Raw genomic sequence first — 23,760 nt, 5'->3', positions numbered from 1 at the left:
GGGTCCCATAGGGCTGACTTAGGGGCCCCATAGGGCTGACTTATGGCTCACTTATGGGTCCCATATGGGTCCCATAGGGCTCACTTACTTATGGGTCCCATATGGGTCCCATAGGGCTCACTTACTTATGGGTCCCATATGGGCCCCATAGGGCTGACTTATGGGTCACTTATGGGTCACTTATGGGTCACTTATGGGTCACTTATGGGTCACTTATGGGCCCCATATGGGTCCCATAGGGCTCACTTATGGCTCACTTATGGGTCCCATAGGGGTCCCATAGGGCTCACTTAGGGCTCACTTAGACCTCCCATAGGGCTCACTTATGGGTCCCATAGGGCTCACTTATGGGTCCCATAGGGCTCACTTAGGGGTCCCATATGGGTCCCATAGGGCTCACTTAGGGCTCACTTCTGGGTCCCATAGGGCTCACTTATGGGCTCACTTATGGGTCCCATAGGGCTCACTCACTTATGGGTCCCATATGGGTCCCATAGGGCTGACTTATGGGTCACTTATGGGTCCCATAGGGCTCACTTATGGGTCCCATAGGGGTCCCATATGGGTCCCATAGGGCTCACTTACTTATGGGTCCCATATGGGCCCCATAGGGCTGACTTATGGGTCACTTATGGGTCCCATAGGGCTCACTTACTTATGGGTCCCATATGGGTCCCATAGGGCTCACTTACTTATGGGTCCCATATGGGTCCCATAGGGCTGACTTATGGGGTCCCATAGGGCTCACTTATGGGTCACTTATGGGTCACTTATGGGTCACTTATGGGTCACTTATGGGTCACTTATGGGTCCCATATGGGTCCCATAGGGCTGACTTATGGCTCACTTATGGGCCCCATAGGGCTCACTTATGGGTCACTTATGGGTCACTTATGGGTCACTTATGGGTCACTTATGGGTCCCATAGGGCTGACTTATGGCTCACTTATGGGTCCCATAGGGCTGACTTATGGGTCACTTATGGGCCCCATAGGGCTGACTTATGGGTCACTTATGGGCCCCATAGGGCTGACTTATGGGTCACTTATGGGTCCCATAGGGCTCACTTATGGCTCACTTATGGGTCACTTATGGGTCACTTATGGGTCCCATAGGGCTCACTTATGGGCCCCATAGGGCTGACTTATGGGTCCCATAGGGGTCCCATAGGGCTCACTTATGGGTCACTTATGGGTCCCATAGGGCTGACTTACTTATGGGTCCCATATGGGCCCCATAGGGCTGACTTATGGGTCACTTATGGGTCCCATAGGGCTCACTTACTTATGGGTCCCATATGGGTCCCATAGGGCTCACTTACTTATGGGTCCCATATGGGTCCCATAGGGCTGACTTATGGCTCACTTATGGGTCCCATAGGGCTCACTTATGGCTCACTTATGGGTCACTTATGGGTCCCATAGGGCTGACTTATGGCTCACTTATGGGCCCCATAGGGCTCACTTATGGCTCACTTATGGGTCACTTATGGGTCCCATATGGGTCCCATAGGTCTCACTTATGGGTCACTTATGGGTCACTTATGTGTCACTTATGGGCCCCACATGGTGACTCACAGAGAAGAGCATGTTCTTCTTGTCCTGGTTGACGGCCCGTGGGTCGGGGACGGGCTCCGTGTGTTTGATCACAGACACCGACTCACCTGGGGGGGGGGGGGGGGGTGTTACACACGCGTGTGCAACTGTACCTCCACCCTTTGCACACCCACCTGCCCCCCCTTGCACACACACCCCCCCCTTGCACACTCACCTCCCCCTTGCACACCCACTCCTTGCACACCCCCCCCATTGCACACACCCCCCCTTTGCACACTCACTCCTCCCCCCCTTTGCACACCCACCCCTTGCACACCCACTTTACTCCCCTTGCACACCCACTTTCCCCCCCTTGCACACCCACCTCTTGCACACCCACGTGCCCCCCTTGCACACTCACCCCCTTTTGCACACCCACGTGCCCCCCCTTGCACACCCCCGTGCCCCCCCTTGCACACTCTCCCCCCTTGCACACTCATCCCTCCCCCTTTGCACACGCCCCTCTTGCACACACACCCCCGTGCCCCCGTTGCACACCCACTTGCCACCCCTTGCACACCCCTTTATACACCCACACGCTTCCCCCTTGCACACTCACCCCTCCCCCTTTGCACACCCACATGCCAGTCCTTGCACACCCACCCTCCCCCCTTTGCACACCCTCACGTCCCCCCTTGCACACACAACCTTTGCAAACCCACGTGCCCCCATTGCACACTCACCTCCCTTTGCACACCCTCGTGCCCCCCCTTGCACACTCAACCCTCCCCCTTGCACACTTACCCCCTTTGCACACTCAACCCTTCCCCATTTGCACACTCACCCCTCTGCCCCTTTGCACACCCAGGTTCCCCCCCCTTGCACACCCACATGCCCCCGCCTTTACACATACACACCCCTTACACTCACACCCCCCTTGCACACTCACCCCTTCCCCTTTGCACACCCACCCTCCTCCCCTCCCCCCTTGCACACCCACCTGCCCCCTCCTTTACACACACAACCCCTTTTGCACATACACCCCCTTACACACACACACCCCTTGCACACCCAGACGTCCCCCCTTGCACACCCACCCCTTGCACACCCTCGTGCCCCCCCCCTTGCACACCCCTGTGCCCCCCCTTGCACACCCACCCTTTGCACACACACCCTCGTGCCCCCCCTTGCACACTCAACCCTCCCCCCTTGCACACTATCCCCCCTTTGCACACTCACCTCCCTCCCCCTTGCATACACATCCACACACCCTTGCACACCCACCTGCCCCCCCTTGCACACACACCCCCCCCTTGCACATCTACCCTCCCCCTTTGCACACCCTCGTGCCCCCCCCTTTGCACACACCCACCCTTTTGCACACTTACCCCCCTTGCACACTCAACCCTTCCCCATTTGCACACTCACCCCTCCGCGCCTTTGCACACCCAGGTTCCCCCCCCTTGCACACCCACATGCCCCCGCCTTTACACATACACACCCCTTACACTCACACCCCCCTTGCACACTCACCTCCATCCCCCTTGCACACACATCCACACACCCTTGCACACCCTCGTGCCCCCCATTGCACACCCACCCCTTGCACACCCACCCCTTGCACACCCAGACGTCCCCCTTGCACACCCACCCCTTGCACACCCAGGTACCCCCCCTTGCACACCCACCCCTTGCACACCCACCCCCGTGCCCCCCCTTGCACACTCAACCCTCCCCCCTTGCACACTCTCCCCCCTTGCACACACATCCACACACCCTTGCACACCCACCCATTGCACCCCCCCCCTTGCACACCCAGACGTCCCCCGTTGCACACTCCCCCCTCCCCCCTTTGCACACCCAACACTCCCCCTTTGCACACTCACCACTCCCCCTTTGCACACCAACGTGCCCACCCTTGCACACACACCTCCCTTTATACACCCACACGCTCCCCCCTTTGCACACTCACCCCTCCCCCTTTGCACACCCTCGTGCCCCCCCTTGCACACCCACCCTCCCCCCTTTGCACACCCTCACGTCCCCCCTTGCACACACAACCTTTGCACACCCACTTTCCCCCCCTTGCACACCCCCGTGCCCCCCCTTGCACACTCATCCCTCCCTCCCTTGAACACTCACCCCTCCCCCCTTGCACACCCCCCCCTTGCACACACCCCCCTTGCACACTTATCCCCCTTTACACACCCAACCCCCCCCTTTGCGCACACACACCCCCTTGCACACCCACATGCCCCCCTTGCACACTCACTCCTCCCCCCCTTGCACACACCCCCCTTGCACACCCTCGTGCCCCCCCTTGCACACACACCCCTTGCACACCCACCCCCGTGCCCCCCCTTGCACACTCAACCCTCCCCCCTTGCACACTCTCCCCCCTTGCACACACATCCACACACCCTTGCACACACCCCCCTTGCACACCCAGACATCCCCTCTTGCACACCCACTCCTTGCATGCCCACCCCTTGCACACCCACGTGCCCCCATTGCACACTCACCTCCCTTTGCACACCCTCGTGCCCCCCTTGCACACCCACCCCTTGCACACCCACCCCCGTGCCCCCCCTTGCACACTCAACCCTCCCCCCTTGCACACTCTCCCCCCTTGCACTCACGTTCCCCTCCTTGCACACACACCCCTTGCATGCTCACCCCACTTTGCACACTCACCTCCCTCCCCCTTCAACGCACACACACACTTGCACACTCACCCCTCCCCCCCTTTGCACACCATCGTTCCCCCCCCTTGCACACACAACCTTTGCACACCCACTTCCCCCCCTTGCACACCCCCATGCCCCCCCTCGCACACTCACCCCCTTTTGCACACTCCTCCCTCCCCCCCTTTGCATACCCAACCCTCCCTCTTTGCACACCCACCCCTTGCACACGCAGATGTCCCCCCTTGCACACCCACTCCTTGCACACCCACCCCTTGCACACGCAGATGTCCCCCCTTGCACACCCACTCCTTGCACACCCACCCCTTGCACACGCAGATGTCCCCCCTTGCACACCCACCCCTTGCACACACACCCCCATGTCCCCCCTTGCACACCCACCCCTTGCATACACACCCCTTGCACACTCACCCCTTGCACACGCAGATGTCCCCCCTTGCACACCCACCCCTTGCACACACACCCCCATGCCCCCCCTTGCACATTCTCCCCCCTTGCACACTCACCCCTCCCCCCGTGCCCCCCCCCCCCCTTGCACACCCCTGTGTCCCCCCGTTGCACACCCATTACTGACCGGTGAGGATGGACTGGTCTACGCGCAGGGTGGTGGATTTGATGGAGATGATGCGGATGTCGGCCGGGACTTTGTCACCAACTGCAGCCAATGGAAACAAATGGGGGCAAAGGGGGGTTAATGGGATGGAATGGGATCTACTGGGATCTACTGGGATCTACTGGGAGCTATTGGGATCTACTGGGAGCTATTGGGAGCTACTGGGATCTATTGGAATCTACTGGGACCTACTGGGATCTACTGGGCCCTACTGGGATCTACTGGGATCTATTGGGATCTACTGGGAGCTATTGGGAGCTACTGGGATCTATTGGGATCTACTGGGACCTACTGGGATCTACTGGGCCCTACTGGGATCTACTGGGATCTATTGGGATCTACTGGGAGCTATTGGGAGCTACTGGGATCTATTGGGATCTACTGGGACCTACTGGGATCTACTGGGCCCTACTGGGATCTACTGGGATCTATTGGGATCTACTGGGAGCTACTGGGCCCTACTGGGATGGACTGGTCCTTACTGGGATCGATTGGGCCCTACTGGGCCCTACTGTACTAGTAGTACAGTACTAGGCCCTACTGGGATCTACTGGGCCCTACTGGGATCTACTGGGATCTACTGGGATCTACTGGGAGCTACTGGGCCCTACTGGGAGCTACTGGGCCCTACTGGGATGGACTGGTCCTTACTGGGATCGATTGGGCCCTACTGGGCCCTACTGGTTGGTACTAGGCCCTACTGGGATCTACTGGGCCCTACTGGGATCTACTGGGATCTACTGGGCCCTACTGGGATCTACTGGGACCTACTGGGATCTACTGGGCCCTACTGGGATCTACTGGGCCCTACTGGGATGGACTGGTCCCTATTGGGATAGACTGGTCCTTACTGGGATCGATTGGGCCCTACTGGGCCCTACTGGTTGGTACTAGGCCCTACTGGGATCTACTGGGCCCTACTGGGATCTACTGGTCCCTACTGGGATGGACTGGTCCTTACTGGGCTCTACTGGGCCCTACTGGGATCTACTGAGCACTACTAGGCCCTACTGGGCCCTACTGGGACCTACTGGGATCTACTGGGATCTACTGGGCCCTACTGGGATGGACTGGTCCCTATTGGGATGGACTGGTCCTTACTGGGATCGATTGGGCCCTACTAGGCCCTACTGGTTGGTACTAGGCCCTACTGGGATCTACTGGGCCCTACTGGGCTCTACTGGGACCTACTGGGATCTACTGGGATCTATTGGGATCTACTGGGAGCTACTGGGCCCTACTGGGATGGACTGGTCCCTATTGGGATGGACTGGTCCTTACTGGGATCGATTGGGCCCTACTAGGCCCTACTGGTTGGTACTAGGCCCTACTGGGATCTACTGGGCCCTACTGGGATCTACTGGGCCCTACTGGGATCTACTGGGATCTATTGGGATCTACTGGGAGCTACTGGGCCCTACTGGGATGGACTGGTCCTTACTGGGATCAATTGGGCCCTACTGGGCCCTACTGGTTGGTACTAGGCCCTACTGGGATCTACTGGGACCTACTGGGATCTACTGGGATCTATTGGGATCCACTGGGATCTACTGGGATCTATTGGGATCTACTGGGAGCTACTGGGCCCTATTGGGATGGACTGGTCCCTATTGGGATAGACTGGTCCTTACTGGGATCGATTGGGCCCTACTGGTTGGTACTAGGCCCTACTGGGCTCTACTGGGACCTACTGGGACCTACTGGGACCTACTGGGATCTATTGGGATCTACTGGGAGCTACTGGGCTCTACTGGGATCTACTGGGCCCTACTGGGATCTACTGGGATCTATTGGGATCTACTGGGACCTACTGGGATCTACTGGGATCTATTGGGATCTACTGGGATCTATTGGGATCTACTGGGATGGACTGGTCCCTATTGGGATAGACTGGTCCTTACTGGGATCGATTGGGCCCTACTGGGCCCTACTGGTTGGTACTAGGCCCTACTGGGATCTACTGGGCCCTACTGGGATCTACTGGGACCTACTGGGATCTACTGGGATCTATTGGGATCTACTGGGAGCTACTGGGCCCTACTGGGATGGACTGGTCCCTATTGGGATAGACTGGTCCTTACTGGGATCGATTGGGCCCTACTGGGCCCTACTGGTTGGTACTAGGCCCTACTGGGACCTACTGGGATCTACTGGGACCTACTGGGACCTACTGGGACCTACTGGGATCTACTGGGATCTATTGGGATCTACTGGGAGCTACTGGGCCCTACTGGGATGGACTGGTCCCTATTGGGATAGACTGGTCCTGACTGGGATCAATTGGGCCCTACTAGGCCCTACTGGTTGGTACTAGGCCCTACTGGGACCTACTGGGCCCTACTGGGATCTACTGGGACCTACTGGGATCTACTGGGCCCTACTGGGATGGACTGGTCCCTATTGGGATAGACTGGTCCTTACTGGGATCGATTGGGCCCTACTGGGCCCTACTGGTTGGTACTAGGCCCTACTGGGCTCTACTGGGCCCTACTGGGATCTACTGGGCACTACTAGGCCCTACTGGGCCCTACTGGGATCTACTGGGATCTACTGGGATGGACTGCTCCTTACTGGGATCGATTGGGCCCTACTGGGCCCTACTGGTTGGTACTGGGGCCTACTGGGAATTACTGGGCCCTACTGGTTGGTACTAGGCCCTACTGGGAGCTACTGGGATCTACTGGGAGCTACTAGGCCCTACTGGTGATTACTAGGCCCTACTGGGCCCTACTGGTTGGTACTAGGCCCTACTAGGCCCTACTGGGCCCTACTGGTTAGTACTGGGCCCTACTAGGCCCTACTGGGATCTACTAGGCCCTACTAGGCCCTACTGGGATCTACTAGGCCCTACTGGGCCCTACTGGCCCCTACTGGGCCCTAGGCCCTACTGGGCCCTACTGGTTGGTACTAGGCCCTACTGGGTCCTACTGGGATCTACTGGGCTCTACTGGGATCTACTGTTCCCTACTGAGCCCTACTGGGATCTACTGGTTGGTACTGGGATCTACTGTGCCTTACTGGGATCTACTGGGCCCTTCTGGTTGGTACTGGGCCCTACAGGGAGCTACTGGACCCTACTGGGTTCTACTAGGCCCTACTGGGCCCTACTGGGCCCTACTAGGCCCTACTGGGAGCTACTAGGCCCTACTAGGCCCTACTGGGATCTACTGGGCCCTACTGGGATCTACTAGGCCCTACTTGGGCCCTGCTGGGAGCTACTGGGCCCTACTGGTTGGTACTAGGCCCTACTGGGATCTAATGGGCCCTACTAGGCCCTACTGGGCCCTACTGGGTGCTACTGGGCCCTACTGGGATCTACTAGGCCCTACTGGGCACTACTGGCCCCTATAGGGTCGGACTGGTCCCTATTGGTCCCTATTGGTCCCTATAGGGATGGACTGGTCCCTATAGGGATGGACTGGTCCCTATTGGGATGGCCTGGTCCCTATAGGGTCAGACTGGTCCCTATTGGTCCCTACTGGCCCCTATAGGGTCGGACTGGTCCCTATTGGTCCCTATTGGTCCCTATAGGGATGGACTGGTCCCTATTGGGATGGCCTGGTCCCTATAGGGTCAGACTGGTCCCTATTGGTCCCTACTGGTCCCTATAGGGTCGGACTGGTCCCTATAGGGTCGGCCTGGTCCCTACTGGTCCCTATAGGGTCGGACTGGTCCCTATTGGTCCCTATTGGTCCCTATAGGGATGGACTGGTCCCTATTGGGATGGCCTGGTCCCTATAGGGTCAGACTGGTCCCTATTGGTCCCTACTGGTCCCTATAGGGTCGGACTGGTCCCTATTGGGATGGACTGGTCCCTGCTGGTCCCTATAGGGTCGGACTGGTCCCTATTGGTCCCTATTGGTCCCTATAGGGTCGGACTGGTCCCTATTGGTCCCTATTGGTCCCTATAGGGTCAGACTGGTCCCTATTGGTCCCTATTGGTCCCTATAGGGTCGGACTGGTCCCTATTGGGATCTACTGGTCCCTACTGGTCCCTACTGGTCCCTATTGGTCCCTATAGGGTCGGACTGGTCCCTATAGGGTCGGACTGGTCCCTATTGGTCCTTACTGGTCCCTATAGGGTCAGACAGGTCCCTATAGGGTCGGACTGGTCCCTATAGGGTCGGCCTGGTCCCTATTGGTCCTTACTGGTCCCTATAGGGTCAGACAGGTCCCTATAGGGTCGGACTGGTCCCTATTGGTCCCTATTGGTCCCTATAGGGTCAGACAGGTCCCTATAGGGTCGGACTGGTCCCTATTGGTCCCTATTGGTCCCTATAGGGTCAGACAGGTCCCTATAGGGTCGGACTGGTCCCTATAGGGTCGGCCTGGTCCCTATTGGTCCTTACTGGTCCCTATAGGGTCAGACAGGTCCCTATAGGGTCGGACTGGTCCCTATTGGTCCCTATTGGTCCCTATAGGGTCAGACAGGTCCCTATAGGGTCGGACTGGTCCCTATTGGTCCCTATTGGTCCCTATAGGGTCGGACTGGTCCCTATTGGTCCCTATTGGTCCCTACTGGTCCCTATAGGGTCGGCCTGGTCCCATACCGGCCACCTCAGCGATGTCCCCGGGTACGAGGTCCCTGGCCTTGATGCGCTGCACGGCCCGACGGTCGGCGCGATACACCTTGCCCATCTCCGGCTCGTATTCCTTCAGGGCCTCGATGGCGTTCTCCGCATTGCGTTCCTATAGGGATATATGGGGTTATATGGGGTCTTATGGGGGGATATGGGGTTATATGGGGTCTTATGGGGGGAAATGGGGGGTTATGGGGGGATATGGGGGGGTTATGGGCTCGTATTCCTTTAGGGCCTCGATGGCGTTCTCCGCATTGCGTTCCTATAGGGATATATGGGGTTATATGGGGTCTTATGGGGGGATATGGGGTTATATGGGGTCTTATGGGGGGATATGGGGGGTTACGGGGGGTTATGGGGGGGTTATGGGCTCGTATTCCTTTAGGGCCTCGATGGCGTTCTCCGCATTGCGTTCCTATAAGGATATATAGGGTCATATGGGATCTTATAGGGTTATACGGGGTCTTATATTACTATATGGGGTTATATGGGGTCTTATGGGGGGATATGGGGGGTTATGGGGGGATATGGGGGGCTATGGGGGGGTTATGGGCTCGTATTCCTTTAGGGCCTCGATGGCGTTCTCCGCATTGCGTTCCTATAGGGATATATGGGGTTATATGGGGTCTTATGGGGGGATATGGGGTTATATGGGGTCTTATGGGGGGAAATGGGGGGTTATGGGGGGATATGGGGGGGTTATGGGCTCGTATTCCTTTAGGGCCTCGATGGCGTTCTCCGCATTGCGTTCCTATAGGGATATATGGGGTTATATGGGGTCTTATGGGGGGATATGGGGTTATATGGGGTCTTATGGGGGGATATGGGGGGTTACGGGGGGTTATGGGGGGGTTATGGGCTCGTATTCCTTTAGGGCCTCGATGGCGTTCTCCGCATTGCGTTCCTATAGGGATATATGGGGTTATATGGGATTATATGGGGTTATATGGGATTATATGGGGTTATATGGGGGCCTATCGGGGGGTTATGGGCTCGTATTCCTTTAGGGCCTCGATGGCGTTCTCCGCATTGCGTTCCTATAGGGATATATGGGGTTATATGGGGTCTTATAGGGTTATATAGGGTCATATGGGAGGGATATGGGGCCTTAATGGGGTCTTATAGGGTTATATGGGGGCTATGGGGGGGTTATGGGCTTGTATTCCTTTAGGGCCTCGATGGCGTTCTCCGCATTGCGTTCCTATAGGGATATATGGGGTTATATGGGGTTATATGGGGTTATATGGGGTCTTATAGGACTATATGGGGTTATATGGGGTCTTATGGGGGGATATGGGGGGTTATGGGGGGATATGGGGTCTTAATGGGGTCTCATAGGGTTATATGGGGGGATATGGGCTCATATTCCTTTAGGGCCTCGATGGCATTCTCCGCATTGCGTTCCTATAGGGATATATGGGGTTATATGGGGTCTTATAGGGTTATATGGGGTCTTATAGGACTATATGGGGTTATATGGGGTCTTATGGGGGGATATGGGGGGTTATGGGGGGATATGGGGTCTTAATGGGGTCTCATAGGGTTATATGGGGGGATATGGGCTCATATTCCTTTAGGGCCTCGATGGCATTCTCCGCATTGCGTTCCTATAGGGATATATGGGGTTATATGGGGTTATATGGGGTTATACGGGGTCTTATAGGACTATATGAGGTTATATGGGCTCTTATGGGGGGTTATGGGGGGGTTATGGGGGGGGATGAGGGGGTTATGGGCTCGTATTCCTTTAGGGCCTCGATGGCGTTCTCCGCATTGCGTTCCTATAAGGATATATGGGGTTATATGGGGTTATATGGGGTTATATGGGGTCTTATAGGGTTATACGGAGTCTTATAGGACTATATGGGGTTCTATGGGGTCCTATGGGGTCTATGGGGTCCTATAGGGTCCTATGGGGTTCTATGGGGTTCTATGGGATTCTATGGGATTCTATAGGGTTCAATGGGATTCTATGGGGTTCTATAGGGTCCTATGGTGTTCTATGGGTTCTATGGGGTTCTATGGGGTTCTATGGGTTTCTATGGGGTTCTATGGGGTCCTATGGGGTCCTATGGGGTCCTATGGGTTTCTATAGGGTCCTATAGGGTTCCCACCTGCCAGATCCCGACGACAGCGTTGGTGATGAGGATGAGGAGGATGGTTCTATGGGATTCTATTGGGTTCTATTGGGTTCTATGGGGTTCTATGGGGTTATATGTGGTTCTATGGGATTCTATGGGGTCCTATAGGGTTCTATGGGTTCTATGGGATTCTATGGGGTTCTATGGGTTCTATGGGGTCCTATAGGGTTCTATGGGTTCTATGGGATTCTATGGGGTTCTATGGGGTTCTATGTGATTCTATGGGGTCTATGGGGTCCTATAGGGTCCTATGGGGTTCTATGGGTTCTATGGGATTCTATGGGGTCCTATGGGGTCCTATGGGGTTCTATGGGGTCCTATGGGGTTCTATGGGTTCTCTGGGATTCTATGGGGTTCTATGGGTTCTATGGGGTTCTATGGGGTTCTATGGGTTTTATGGGATTCTACGGTGTTATATGGGGTTCTATGGGTTCTATGGGGTCCTATAGGGTTCTATGGGTTCTATGGGATTCTATGGGGTTCTATGGGGTTCTATGTGATTCTATGGGGTCTATGGGGTCCTATAGGGTCCTATGGGGTTCTATGGGTTCTATGGGATTCTATGGGGTCCTATGGGGTTCTATGGGATTCTATGGGGTCCTATAGGGTTCTATGGGTTCTATGGGATTCTATGGGGTTCTATGGGTTCTATGGGGTCCTATGGGGTTCTATGGGTTCTATGGGATTCAATGGGGTTCTATGGGGTCCTATGGGGTTCTATGTGATTCTATGGGGTCTATGGGGTCCTATAGGGTCCTATGGGGTCCTATGGGGTTCTATGGGTTCTATGGGATTCTATGGGGTTCTATGGGGTTCTATGTGATTCTATGGGGTCTATGGGGTTCTATGGGGTCCTATGGGGTCTATGGGGTCCTATAGGGTCCTATGGGGTCCTATAGGGTCCTATGGGGTTCTATGGGGTCCTATGGGTTTCTATAGGGTCCTATAGGGTTCCCACCTGCCAGACCCCGACGACGGCATTGGCGATGAGGATGAGGAGGATGACGAAGGGCTCCACGAAGGCCGTGATGGTTTCCTCCCCTTCTTCAAACCAGGCCAGCACCTGCAATGGGATATAGGGCAGGATATGGGGTTAATGGGGGGATATGGGGGGATATGGGGGGAGATGGGGGGGATATGGGGTTAATGGGGGGATATGGGGGGGTATGGGGTGGATATGGGGGGATATGGGGGGATATGGGGGGATATGGGGGGGATATGTGGGGATATGGGGTGGATATGGGGGGATATGGGGGGATATGGGGGGATATGGGTCTCTATGGGGTGGATATGGGGGGATATGGGGGGATATGGGGTAAATGGGGGGATATGGGGGGGTATAGGGGGATATGGGGTGGATATGGGGTGGATATGGGGGGATATGGGGTGGATATGGGGGGATATGGGGTGGATATGGGGGGATATGGGGGGGATATGGGGGGGATATGGGGGGGATATGGGGGGATATGGGGTGGATATGGGGGGATATGGGGGGATATGGGGGGGTATGGGGAGGTATGGGGTAAATGGGGGGATATAGGGGGATATGGGGTGGATATGGGGGGATATGGGGGGATATGGGGGGATATGGGGGGGATATGGGGGGGATTTGAGGGGGATATGGGGAGGTATGGGGTAAATGGGGGGATATGGGTCTCTATGGGGTGGATATGGAGGGATAGGAGGGGGATATGGGTCTCTATGGGGTCCCTATGGGGTCCCTATGGGGTCTCTATGGGGTCTTTATAGGGTTTCTATGGGGTCCGTATGGGGTCCCTATGGGGTCTCTATGGGGTCCCTATGGGGTCTCTATGGGGCAGCTATGGGGTCTCTATGGGGTCTTTATAGGGTCTTTATAGGGTCTCTATGGGGTCCCTATGGGGTCTCTATGGGGTCTCTATGGGGCAGCTATGGGGTCTCTATGGGGTCTTTATAGGGTCTTTATAGGGTCTCTATGGGGTCCCTATGGGGTCTCTATGGGGTCTCTATGGGGCAGCTATGGGGTCTCTATGGGGTCTTTATAGGGTCTTTATAGGGTCTCTATGGGGTCTCTATGGGGTCCCTATGGGACTCAATGGGACTCAATGGGACTCAATGAAACTCAATGGGATTCAATGGGTCCCTATGGGGTCTCTATGGGGTCTCAATGGGACTCAATGAGACTCAATGGAACCCTATGGAACTCAATGGGACTCAATGGGACTCAATGGGACTCAATGAAACTCAGTGGGACTCAATGAAACTCAGTGGGACTCAATGGGACTCAATGGGACTCAATGGATCTCAATGGGACTCAATGGGACTCAATGGGACTCAATGGGACTCAATGGGACTCAATGGGACTCAATGGATCTCAATGGAACTCAATGGATCTCAATGGGTCTCAATGGGACTCAATGGATCTCAATGGGACTCAATGGGACTCAATGGGACTCAATGGGTCTCAATGGGACTCAATGGATCTCAATGGGACTCAATGGGACTCAATGGGACTCAATGGGACTCAATGGGACTCAATGGAACTCAATGGGACTCAATGGAACTCAATGGGACTCAATGGAACTCAATGGGACTCAATGGGACTCAATGGATCTCAATGGGACTCAATGGGACTCAATGGAACTCGATGAAACTCAATGGAACTCAATGGGACTCAATGGAACTCAATGGGACTCAATGGAACTCAATGGGACTCAATGGGACTCAATGGGACTCAATGGGACTCAATGGGACTCAATGGGACTCAATGGAACTCAATGGGACTCAATGGGACTCAATGGGTCTCAATGGGACTCAATGGAACTCAATGGGACTCAATGGGTCCCTATGGGCTCCCTATGGGGTCTTTATAGGGTCCCTATGGGGCAGCTATGGGGTCTCTATGGGGCAGCTATGCGGTCCCTATGGGGTCTCTATGGGGTCCCTATGGGGTCCCTATGGGGTCTCTATGGGGTCGCTATAGGGTCTCTATGGGGTCCCTATGGGGTCCCTATGGGGTCTCTATGGGGTCTTTATAGGGTCTTTATAGGGTCTCTATGGGGTCCCTATGGGACTCAATGGGACTCAATGAAACTCAATGGGACTCAATGGGTCCCTATGGGGTCTCTATGGGGTCTCAATGGGACTCAATGGGACTCAATGGGACTCAATGGGACTCAATGGAACCCTATGGAACTCAATGGGACTCAATGGGACTCAATGAAACTCAATGGGACTCAATGGAACTCAATGGGACTCAATGGGACTCAATGGGACTCAATGGATCTCAATGGGACTCAATGGAACTCAATGGAACTCAATGGATCTCAATGGGACTCAATGGAACTCAATGGAACTCAATGGATCTCAATGGGACTCAATGGTTCTCAATGGGACTCAATGGGACTCAATGGGACTCAATGAAACTCAATGGGACTCAATGGGACTCAATGGGACTCAATGGGACTCAATGGGACTCAATGAGACTCAATGGGACTCAATGGGACTCAATGGGACTCAATGGGGTCCCTATGGGGCAGCTATGTGGTCCCTATGGGGTCTCTATGGGGTCCCTATGGGCTCCCTATGAGGTCCCTATGGGGTGGTTATAGGGTCTCAATGGGGTCCCTATGGGGTCTCTATGGGGTCGCTATAGGGTCTCTATGGGGTCCCTATGGGGCAGCTATGGGGTCTCTATGGGGTCGCTATGGGGTCCCTATGGGGTCTCTATGGGGTCCCTATGGGTTCTTTATAGGGTCCCTATGGGGTGGTTATAGGGTCCCTATGGGGTCTCTATGGGGTCCCTATGGGGCAGCTATGGGGTCCCTATGGGGTCCCTATGGGGTCTCTATGGGGCAGCTATGGGGTCTCTATGGGGTCCCTATGGGGCTCAATGGAACTCAATGGAACTCAATGGGACTCAATGGGTCCCTATGGGGCAGCTATGGGGTCTCTATGGGGTCCCTATGGGGCAGCTATGGGGTCTCTATGGGGTCGCTATGGGGCAGCTATGGGGTCGCTATGGGGCAGCTATGGGGTCCCTATGGGGTCTCTATGGGGTCCCTATGGGTTCTTTATAGGGTCCCTATGGGGTGGTTATAGGGTCCCTATGGGGTCTCTATGGGGTCCCTATGGGGCAGCTATGGGGTCTCTATGGGGTCGCTATGGGGCAGCTATGGGGTGACTCACAAAGGAGATACAGGCGGCCAACAACAGGATCCGAACCAGGAGATCCTCAAACTGCTCCACCACCAGCTCCCAAATGGTTTTACCTGGGGGCATTAATTAGCGTTAATTAGGGGTAGGTGTTAATTAGGGGGGGTATGTTAATTAGGGGGGGTATGTTAATTAGGGGGGTATGTTAATTAGGGGGGCTCATGTTAATTAGGGGGGTATGTTAATTAGGGGGCCCATGTTAATTAAGGGGGGTATGTTAATTAGGGGCCCATGTTAATTAGGGGGGGTATGTTAATTAGGGGGGGTCCATGTTAATTAGGGGAGGTATGTTAATTAGGGGTCCCATGTTAATTAAGGGGGGTATGTTAATTAGGGGCCCATGTTAATTAGGGGGGGTATGTTAATTAGGGGGCCCATGTTAATTAAGGGGGGGGTAATGTTAATTAGGGGCCCATGTTAATTAAGGGGGGGGTAATGTTAATTAGGGGTCCCATGTTAATTAGGGGGGGTATGTTAATTAGGGGGCCCATGTTAATTAAGGGGGGGGTAATGTTAATTAGGGGCCCATGTTAATTAGGGGGGTATGTTAATTAGGGGTCCCATGTTAATTAAGGGGGGGTATGTTAATTAGGGGGCCCATGTTAATTAAGGGGGGTATGTTAATTAGGGGGCCCATGTTAATTAAGGGGGGGGTAATGTTAATTAGGGGCCCATGTTAATTAAGGGGGGGGTAATGTTAATTAGGGGCCCATGTTAATTAAGGGGGGGTATGTTAATTAGGGTCCCATGTTAATTAAGGGGGGGGTCTCACCTTCCTCAGCCGGCAGCTCTGGGGGGGGAGAGAAAATGGGGTTAATTAATGGGGGATAATTGACACCATTGACCCCATTGATCCCATTGACCCCATAGACCCCATAGAGCCCATAGAAACCCCATAGAAACCCCATAGAACCCAATAGACCCCATTGATCCCATTGACCCCATTGATCCCATTGACCCCATAGAAACCCCATAGAACCCAATAGACCCCATTGATCCCAATGACCCCATTGACCCCATAGAGCCCTGTAGACCCCATAGAAACCCCATAGAGCCCAATAGATCCCATTGACCCCATAGAGCCCAATAGATCCCATTGACCCCATAGATCCCATTGACCCCATTGACCCCATTGATCCCATTGACCCCATTGACCCCATTGGCCCCATTGATCCCATTGACCCCATTGACCCCATAGAACCTATAGACCCCATTGATCCCAATCGACCCCATAGAAACCCCATAGAGCCCTACAGACCCCATTGACCCTATTGACCCCGTTGACCCCATTGATCCCATTGACCCCATAGAAACCCCATAGAACCTATAGACCCCATTGATCTCATTGACCCCATTGACCCCATTGACCCTATTGATCCCATTGATCCCATTGACCCCATAGACCCCATAGAGCCCTATAGACTCCATTGATCCCATTGACCCCATTGACCCCAATGACCCCATTGACCCCATAGAGCCCTGTAGACTCCATTGACCCCATTGATCCCATAGGGACCCCATAGAGCCCTATAGACCCCATAGAAACCCCATAGAGCCCAATAGACCCCATTGACCCCATTGATCCCATTGATCCCATTGACCCCATAGATCCCATTGACCCCATAGATCCCATTGACCCCATTGATCCCATTGACCCCATTGACCCCATTGACCCCATTGATCCCATTGATCCCATTGACCCCATTGATCCCATTGACCCCATTGACCCCATTGACCCCATTGATCCCATTGACCCCATAGCCCCCATTGGCCCCATTGATCCCATTGACCCCATTGGCCCCATAGAACCTATAGACCCCATTGATCCCAATCGACCCCATAGAAACCCCATAGAGCCCTATAGACTCCATTGATCCCATTGACCCCATTGACCCCATTGATCCCATTGACCCCGTTGACCCCATTAACCCCCATTAACCCCCATTAAACCCATACTACCGTAATCCTCCTAATAGAAGCCCACCCACACCAAAACCCCCCATTAACCCCCATTAAACCCCATTAACCCCCACCACCCAACCCCCCCCACCCCCCCCAATTAATTAACCCCGTTAATTACCCTTAATTAAGCCCCCTAACCCCCATTAAACCCCCATTAAACCCCATTAAACCCCATTAAACCCCATTAACCCCCCATTAAACCCCATTAACCCCCATTAAACCCCATTAACCCGCACCACCCAACCCCCCCCACCCCCCCAATTAATTAACCCCGTTAATTACCCTTAATTAAGCCCCCTAACCCCCATTAAACCTCCATTAAACCCCATTAACCCCCCATTAAACCCCATTAACCTCCATTAAACCCCATTAACCCCCACATTACCGTAATCCTCCTAATAGAACCCCCCAAAACCCCCATTAATCCCCCCATTAAACCCCATACTACCGTAATCCTCCTAATAGAAGCCCACCCACACCAAAACCCCCCATTAAACTCCCATTAAACCCCATTAACCCCCACCACCCAACCCCCCCCACCCCCCCCAATTAATTAACCCCGTTAATTACCCTTAATTAAGCCCCCTAACCCCCATTAAACCCCCATTAAACCCCATTAAACCCCATTAAACCCCATTAACCTCCATTAAACCCCATTAACCCCCACATTACCGTAATCCTCCTAATAGAACCCCCCAAAACCCCCATTAATCCCCCCATTAAACCCCATACTACCGTAATTCTCCTAATAGAAGCCCACCCACACCAAAACCCCCCATTAACCCCCATTAAACCCCATTAACCCCCACCACCCAACCCCCCCCACCCCCCCCAATTAATTAACCCCGTTAATTACCCTTAATTAAGCCCCCTAACCCCCATTAAACCCCCATTAAACCCCATTAAACCCCATTAACCCCCCATTAAACCCCATTAACCCCCATTAAACCCCATTAAACCCCATACTACCGTAATCCTCCTAATAGAAGCCCCCCCACACCAAACCCCCCCATTAAACTCCCATTAAACCCCATTAACCCCCACCACCCAACCCCCCCCACCCCCCCCAATTAATTAACCCCGTTAATTACCCTTAATTAAGCCCCCTAACCCCCATTAAACCCCCATTAAACCCCATTAAACCCCATTAAACCCCATACTACCATAATCCTCCTAATAGACACACCCCCACACCAAAACCCCCCATTAAACCCCATTAAACCCCATTAAACCCCATTAAACCCCATTAAACCCCATTAACCCGCACCCCCCAACCCCCACAACCCCCCCCCAATTAATTAACCCCCTTAATTAACCCACCACCCCCCATTAAACCCCATTAACACCCATATTACCGTAATCCCCCTAATAGAACCCCACCCCAAAACCCCCATTAACCCCCCCAATTAATTAACCCCCTTAATTACCCTTAATTAACTCTTCTAACCCCCATTAACCCCCATATTACCCCCCACACTACCGTAATCACCCTAATAGACACCCCCCCTCAATTCCCCAGCCCCCCCCAATTAATTAACCCCGTTAATTACCCTTAATTAAGCCCCCTAACCCCCATTAAACCCCCATTAAACCCCATTAAACCCCATTAAACCCCATTAAACCCCATACTACCGTAATTCTCCTAATAGAAGCCCACCCACACCAAAACCCCCCATTAAACTCCCATTAAACCCCATTAACCCCCACCACCCAACCCCCCCCACCCCCCTCCAATTAATTAACCCCGTTAATTACCCTTAATTAAGCCCCCTAACCCCCATTAAACCCCCATTAAACCCCATTAAACCCCATTAACCCCCCATTAAACCCCATTAACCTCCATTAAACCCCATTAACCCCCACATTACCGTAATCCTCCTAATAGAACCCCCCAAAACCCCCATTAATCCCCCCATTAAACCCCATACTACCGTAATTCTCCTAATAGAAGCCCACCCACACCAAAACCCCCCATTAACCCCCATTAAACCCCATTAAACCCCACCCTCCAACCCTCCCACCCCCCCAATTAATTAACCCCCTTAATTACCCTTAATTAACCCCCCTAACTTCCATTAACCCCTCATTTACCCCCATTAACCCCATTAACCCCCATTAAACCCCATTAACCCCCATTACCCCCCACATTACCGTAATCCTCCTAATAGAACCCAACCCCAAAACCCCCATTAACCCCCCCACTTAATTAACCTCCTTAATTACCCTTAACGACCCCCCATGTTACCGTAATCCCCCTAATAGAAGCCCCCCCACACCAAAACCCCCCATTAAACCCCATTAAACCCCACCTCCCAACACCCCCCACCCCCCCCAATTAATTAACCCCGTTAATTACCCTTAATTAAGCCCCCTAACCCCCATTAAACCCCCATTAAACACCATTAACCCCCCATTAAACCCCATTAACCCCCATTAACCCCCATTAAACCCCATACTACCGTAATCCTCCTAATAGAAGCCCCCCCACACCAACCTCCCCCATTAACCCCCATTAAACCCCATTAATCCCCACCACCCAACCCCCCCCACCCCCCCCAATTAATTAACCCCGTTAATTACCCTTAATTAAGCCCCCTAACCCCCATTAACCCCCCATTAAACCCCATTAAACCCCATTAACCCCCCATTAAACCCCATTAACCTCCATTAAACCCCATTAACCCCCACATTACCGTAATCCTCCTAATAGAAGCCCCCCCACACCAACCCCCCCCATTAAACTCCCATTAAACCCCATTAAACCCCACCCCCCAACACCCCCACCCCCCCCAATTAATTAACCCCCTTAATTACCCTTAATTAACCCTCCTAACCCCCATTAACCCCCATTAATCCCCCATTTACCCTCATTAAACCCCATTAAACCCCATTAACCCCCATATTACCATAATCCTCCTAATAGAACCGCACCCCAAAACCCCCATTAACCCCCCCCACTTAATTAACCCCCTTAATTACCCTTAATTAACCCTCCTAACCCCCATAAACCCCCATTAAACCCCATTAACCCCCCATTAAACCCCATTAACCCCCATTAAACACCATAAAACCCCATTACCCCCCACATTACCGTAATCCTCCTAATAAAACCCCACCCCAAATCCCCCCACACTTAATTAACCCCCTTAATTACCCTTAATTAACCCCCCCACTTAATTAACCCCCTTAATTACCCCTAATTAAGCCCCCAGCCCCCCATTAACCCCCCCATATTACCCCCCATACTACCGTAATCCCCCTAATAGACACCCCCCTCAATTCCCCAGCCCCCCCCCCACTTAATTAACCCCCCCCAATTAATTAACCCCCTTAATTACCCTTAATTACCCCCTTAATTAACCCCCCAACCCCCATTAAACCCCATTAACCCCCATATTACCGTAATCCTCATAATAGAACCGCACCCCAACCCCCCTTTAACCCCATATTACCCCCCATATTACCGTAATCCTCCTAATAGAAGCCCCCCCACACCAAAACCCCCCATTAAACCCCATTAAACCCCACCCCCCAACACCCCCACCCCCCCCAATTAACTAACCCCCTTAATTACCCTTAATTAACCCCTTAATTACCTTTAATTAAGCCCCCTAACCTCCATTAACCTCCATTAACCCCCCCACATTACCCCCCATACTACCGTAATCCCCCTAATAGACACCCCCCCTCAATTCCCCAGCCCCCCCCACTTAATTAACCCCCCCAATTAATTAACTCCGTTAATTACCCTTAATTACCCCCTTAATTAACCCCCCAACTCCCATTAACCCCCATTAACCCCCATATTACCGTAATCCTCCTAATAGAACCCCAATTGCCCCCATATTACCGTAATCCCCCTAATACAACCGCACCCCAAAACCCCCATTAACCTCCCCCACTTAATTAACCTCCTTAATTACCCCTAATGACCCCCCATATTACCGTAATCCCCCTAATAGAAGCCCCCCCACACACCAAAACCCCCCATTAAACCCCATTAAACCCCACCCCCCAACACCCCCACCCCCCCCAATTAATTAACCCCCTTAATTACCCTTAATTAACCCCCCCCCACTTAATTAACCCCCTTAATTACCCTTAATTAACCCCCCTAACCCCCATTAACCCCCCATTAACCCCCATTAAACCCCATTAAACCCCACTAACCCCCAAACCCCAACCCCCCACCCCCCCCCCCACTTAATTAACCCCCCCCAATTAATTAACCCCCCTTAATTAACCCCCTAATTACTCACCATTATGGCCGTACTTTTCCAACGCCCTCCTGACCTGCTCGGCGCTCAGCCCCACGTTCTCATTCACCCCAAAGAAAGCCAAGCATTGCTCGGCCGTTTTCGCGTGCGCGTTTTCCATCGGTGTCGGCAATTACGGTAATTACCGTAATACAACCAAAGCCCCCCCCCCCCCCCTTTCTTCTTCTCTCTCTATTTAAATAGAGACGCGGCCCCTTTAAGACGACCCCCCCCCCCCTTTATAAAAGACCCCCCCCCACTTTTAACCGCCGGCTCCGAAGCCCCAAAGCCGCCCCACAACCGGACACTGGGGGGCTTTTATAGGGGGCGGCCCCCCCCACGCCCCTCCCCAATTTAAAGACACCACCCCCCCCCCCCCACCCCCATTAAAGCCCCACCCCCCCCATATATAAAAGCCCCCCCCCCCATTAAAGGGCCCCCACCATTAAAGGACCCCCCACATTAAAGCACCCCCCCCCCCCTCCAAGGTCATTCCAATCCCCCCCAAGCCCCCCCCCCATTAAAGCCCCACCCCCCCCATATATAAAAGCCCCCCCCCCCATTAAAGGGCCCCCCCCATATATAAAAGCCCCCCCCCCCCCATTAAAGCCCCCCCCTTTAAGGTCATTTAAACCCCCCCCCCACATTAAAGCCCCCCCCCCATATATAACCCCCTCCCCCCCTTAGAGCCTATCAAACCCCTCGCCCCCCCCCCCATTAAAGCCCCCCCCCAAGGAGCCTATGAAACTCCTGCCCCCCCCCCCCCCATTAAAGGCCCCCCCCCCCCATTAAAGGACCCCGCCCATTAAAGCCCCCCCTCCCAAAGCCCCCCCCCCATTGAAGCCCCCCATCCCAAAGACTCCCCCCATTGAAGACCCCCCCCCATTAAAGCCCCCCCCCCCTCCTTTCTAAGGTCATTCAACACCCCCCCAAGCCCCCCCCCCCCATTAAAGGCCCCCCCCACATTAAAGCCCCACCCCCACCCCATATATAAAAGCCCCCCCCCCCCATTAAAGGGCCCCCCCCATTAAAGCCCCACCCCCCCCCATTAAAGGCCCCCCCCCTTAGAGCCTATCAAACCCCTCCCCCCCCAGACCCCCCCCCATTAAAGCCCCCCCCCCTCCTTTCTAAGGTCATTCAACACCCCCCCAAGCCCCCCCCCCATTAAAGGCCCCCCCCCATTAAAGCTCCACCCCCCCCCATATATAAAAGCCCCCCCCCCCCATTAAAGCCCCTCCCCCCCCCCCATTAAGGCCCCCCCCCCACATTGAAGCCACCCCCCCCGTATATAAAGGCCCCCCCCATTAAAGCCCCTCCCCCCCCTATTAAAGACCCCCCCCCCCATTAAATCCCCACCCCCCCCCATTGAGGACCCCCCCCCCATTAAAGCCCCCCCCCCCCCATCCAAGGTCATTCAACACCCCCCCAAACCCCCCCCACATTAAAGCCCCACCCCCCCCCATATATAAAAGCCCCCCCCCCCCATTAAAGGGCCCCCCCCCCATTAAAGCCCCACCCCCCCCCCATATGTAAAAGCCCCCCCCCCCCATTAAAGGGCCCCCCCCCCACCATTAAAGCCCCACCCCCCCCCATATATAAAAGCCCCCCCCCCCATTAAGGGCCCCCCCCCCCCCCATTAAGGGCCCCCCCCCCCACATTAAAGCCCCTCCCCCCCCCCCCATTAAGGCCCCCCCCCCCACATTGAAGCCACCCCCCCCGTATATAAAGGCCCCCCCCATTAAAGCCCCTCCCCCCCTATTAAAGACCCCCCCCC

At 54.3% G+C, this 23,760-nt stretch overlaps 1 protein-coding gene across 1 annotated transcript in view; it reads right to left on the bottom strand.

Moving 5' to 3' along the window:
• Positions 1–22,277, bottom strand: part of LOC146757968 (sarcoplasmic/endoplasmic reticulum calcium ATPase 1-like) — an 85,424-nt gene extending 63,147 nt beyond the window's left edge. The window contains exons 1-7 of the mRNA XM_085517961.1: positions 21,990–22,277; positions 16,541–16,558; positions 15,742–15,824; positions 12,533–12,637; positions 9,404–9,542; positions 4,815–4,895; positions 1,578–1,663 (exon numbers count right to left, since the gene is read on the bottom strand). Coding sequence (XP_085374087.1) covers positions 1,578–1,663; positions 4,815–4,895; positions 9,404–9,542; positions 12,533–12,637; positions 15,742–15,824; positions 16,541–16,558; positions 21,990–22,107 — 630 coding nt within the window. The 5' untranslated portion in view covers positions 22,108–22,277. The remainder of the gene's footprint in view (positions 1–1,577; positions 1,664–4,814; positions 4,896–9,403; positions 9,543–12,532; positions 12,638–15,741; positions 15,825–16,540; positions 16,559–21,989) is intronic.
• Positions 22,278–23,760: the final 1,483 nt, after the last annotated feature.

Source organism: Coturnix japonica, chromosome 17 (assembly GCF_054131305.1).
Source record: "Coturnix japonica strain WE chromosome 17, WE-NBRP24, whole genome shotgun sequence".
Taxonomy (NCBI): domain Eukaryota; kingdom Metazoa; phylum Chordata; class Aves; order Galliformes; family Phasianidae; genus Coturnix; species Coturnix japonica.
The sequence above is the reverse complement of the archived record's forward strand: the minus strand, read 5'-3'. Positions and strand labels throughout refer to the sequence as shown.